At 30.8% G+C, this 2,411-nt stretch overlaps 1 protein-coding gene across 1 annotated transcript; it reads left to right on the top strand.

The window, feature by feature from the left end:
- The first annotated feature begins 208 nt into the window (after window positions 1–208).
- LOC149399061 (EPIDERMAL PATTERNING FACTOR-like protein) lies at window positions 209–1,404 on the top strand. The gene is made up of 3 exons (XM_089612833.1): window positions 209–655; window positions 767–807; window positions 896–1,404. The coding sequence occupies exons 1-3, from the start codon at window positions 556–558 to the stop codon at window positions 1,160–1,162; spliced, it is 408 nt and encodes a 135-aa protein (XP_089468959.1). The 5' UTR covers window positions 209–555; the 3' UTR covers window positions 1,163–1,404.
- Window positions 1,405–2,411: the final 1,007 nt, after the last annotated feature.

Genomic DNA, 2,411 nt, shown 5'->3' with positions numbered 1-2,411 from the left:
ATATCATATATTATCACATCGCAATTGCTTTGTTTTGTGGAATTTTGGGTACTTACTGTCGTTTTATACCAACTCTTTGCTGTTCCTATTATATATTTGTAATTTAATAATTTAAAAAGTACTAATAAATTATGATAAGCTACTCTTTGGTTACGTAATTTTTTGTGATTTGGATTTGGTGACACAAAAAATGGGCTCATGAAACGAGGATGAGGTTATTCCTTTTTGGAGTTCCTTTCCAAGCCTTCTTTTTCCCACTCTGCATTTCTCATTTGTCCTTCCACGTTCCATCACCTCAAAGATCTCAGTGAGAGAGAGAGAAAGAGAGAGAGAGAGAGACTTTTTTAATATTATATATATATATTAACAATATCATTCTGTTACTGAAAGCCTCTTTCTTGGTCTCAGATTCATTCTTTTGAAAACAAAATAAATTGTTTTCCACTTAAATTGGCAAAAGCTCTGCTACCTCACTCACTCTGAAGTCACCCAAAAAAAAAAAAAAATCTCATTTCTTCTTCACTCGAAGAAGAAGAAGAAGAAGAAAAAAAAAACATGGCGTCTAATTGTTACAACCAAAGACTTTCTCTTTTAACCGTTTCACTTCTCCTTCTTTCAATTCTGAGCCCTACCCAGTTGAGATTCATGGCTCAAGGTTAGTGGGTCAAAGTCAATTTTTTTTTTCTTTTCCATTTGAACTCTGTTTAGTTCATGCACACATATACTAAATTTTTTTTTTCCACTTCATGGGTATCATTACTTGCAGGAAGGGCAATTCCCCAACTGAAAAAATCTTCCCCGCAAGAGGTGAGTGTAGTACTTAAAAAAGTTTCATTCTTTATTGTTTTTACTATGATTTTTGTTGCTCATCTATTTTATATTTTAATGAATTTAGAATATGAAGGCGTTGAGTGAGGAAGATAACAAGACAATGGTGAGAGCAAGGATCGGATCGAGACCACCGAGGTGTGAGAGAAGATGTAGATCTTGTGGCCATTGTGAAGCCATTCAAGTTCCCACAAATCCACAGCTCAAATTTGGCCACGCGAAGAACAACACGTCTCATATCTCCAACGTTGAGTACGCAAGAGATGATAGCTCTTCTAATTACAAGCCCATGAGTTGGAAGTGCAAATGCGGAGACTTTATTTTCAACCCATGAGTTAGACTTAGAACCCTCTTTTTTTTGTTTAGTATGTTGTAAATAGAGATTAAATATAGCTTTCTAATTAATAAAACAGAAAAAGGTAATTAATGTCTTGTTTGTTTGCTGTTATTTTGTTTGTTTTCCCGGGAGGGAAATATTTCCAATCCGATTCCTAGTCCTTTAATTTGGACTAGAGAGAATATACTCGCCAAAATATTGACCAATATGCTTTGTATTCTTCTTTCAGTATAAAAGAGTTTTTTTTTTTTCACTTGTAGTTTTTATTTAATGACATTCTCATTCTAGTACTAATGATTAATATTATAATTATTATAGATTATTAGTACATAATAAAAATTAAAGCCTAAAAGTTCACTGGTAGAAGGTTTCAGTATCTTATTCTATCTTAAGATAAGCAAATCATTGTGAAGTACATAAGTATATTATATAAAATATACATAAACTCTTTGGTCAATGAACATAGAGTATTAAATTTATACGTACATTATATTTGGTAAGCCATATACAAAAGTTACTATTTTGTTTGTTTCTACGAGAGGATGAAATTTAATTGTGAATAATAACGTACGAAAAGTCGTCCAGAGTCCAGACTCAGAGATTAAAAGTTAATATATATATATATATATATATATATGTATATATTTTACGATAATATGAATCAGTTGTTATTATTGCTGCAACACCCGTTGCCTCGACTGCCATATCTGAACGTTTCCACATGTCGATGTCTAGAAAGCTGTTCCAGATTTGTTTTCTAATGACGAATTTTAGTCACATATATTTTAATAATTTAAGTTCAAATATTATAATAAAATTTGTGTATTTAAATTAATAATAGTAGTAGTAGTGGTATGGTCTAATTTAATGGATGTCTGAAGAGATGTGACTAAAATTTATCAGTGTGCGGTTGGAGCAAAGTCACTGTTTGAGATGTTGATCAAAATGTCAATCACTTTTATTTATTTTTGACTTTATTCATCGACATTGAATAGATATTGAACTGAAAAGACACAAGAGAAGAAATTAAATACAACTATTTATGATTTTTTTTTAAAGGAAAGACAACTATATATGATTGATTTAGAATTTTAGATGCATGAAATAACGTTTGGTCTGTGAAAATTGGTAAACAAAAAAAAAAATCAACTATATATGAGCAATATTTTTGATGGGATTTTTCATGGGCACACTAATTCTTTACCAAATATATAAAAATAGAACCCATTTAATATCTTGACAAGTA

Source organism: Urtica dioica, chromosome 4, assembly GCF_054948205.1.
Source record: "Urtica dioica subsp. dioica isolate 48M chromosome 4, U.dioica_male_clone48M_v1_H2, whole genome shotgun sequence".
NCBI classification, from domain to species: Eukaryota; Viridiplantae; Streptophyta; class Magnoliopsida; order Rosales; family Urticaceae; genus Urtica; species Urtica dioica.
The sequence above is the reverse complement of the archived record's forward strand: the minus strand, read 5'-3'. Positions and strand labels throughout refer to the sequence as shown.

Bases quoted from the DNA above. Each gene is read 5' to 3' on its own strand.
- LOC149399061 (XM_089612833.1), top strand. From the start codon at position 556: ATGGCGTCTAATTGTTACAACCAAAGACTTTCTCTTTTAACCGTTTCA. The intron at 656-766 runs GTTAGTGGGTCA...CATTACTTGCAG, and splicing joins GTTGAGATTCATGGCTCAAG to GAAGGGCAATTCCCCAACTG. The intron at 808-895 runs GTGAGTGTAGTA...TAATGAATTTAG, and splicing joins AAAAATCTTCCCCGCAAGAG to AATATGAAGGCGTTGAGTGA.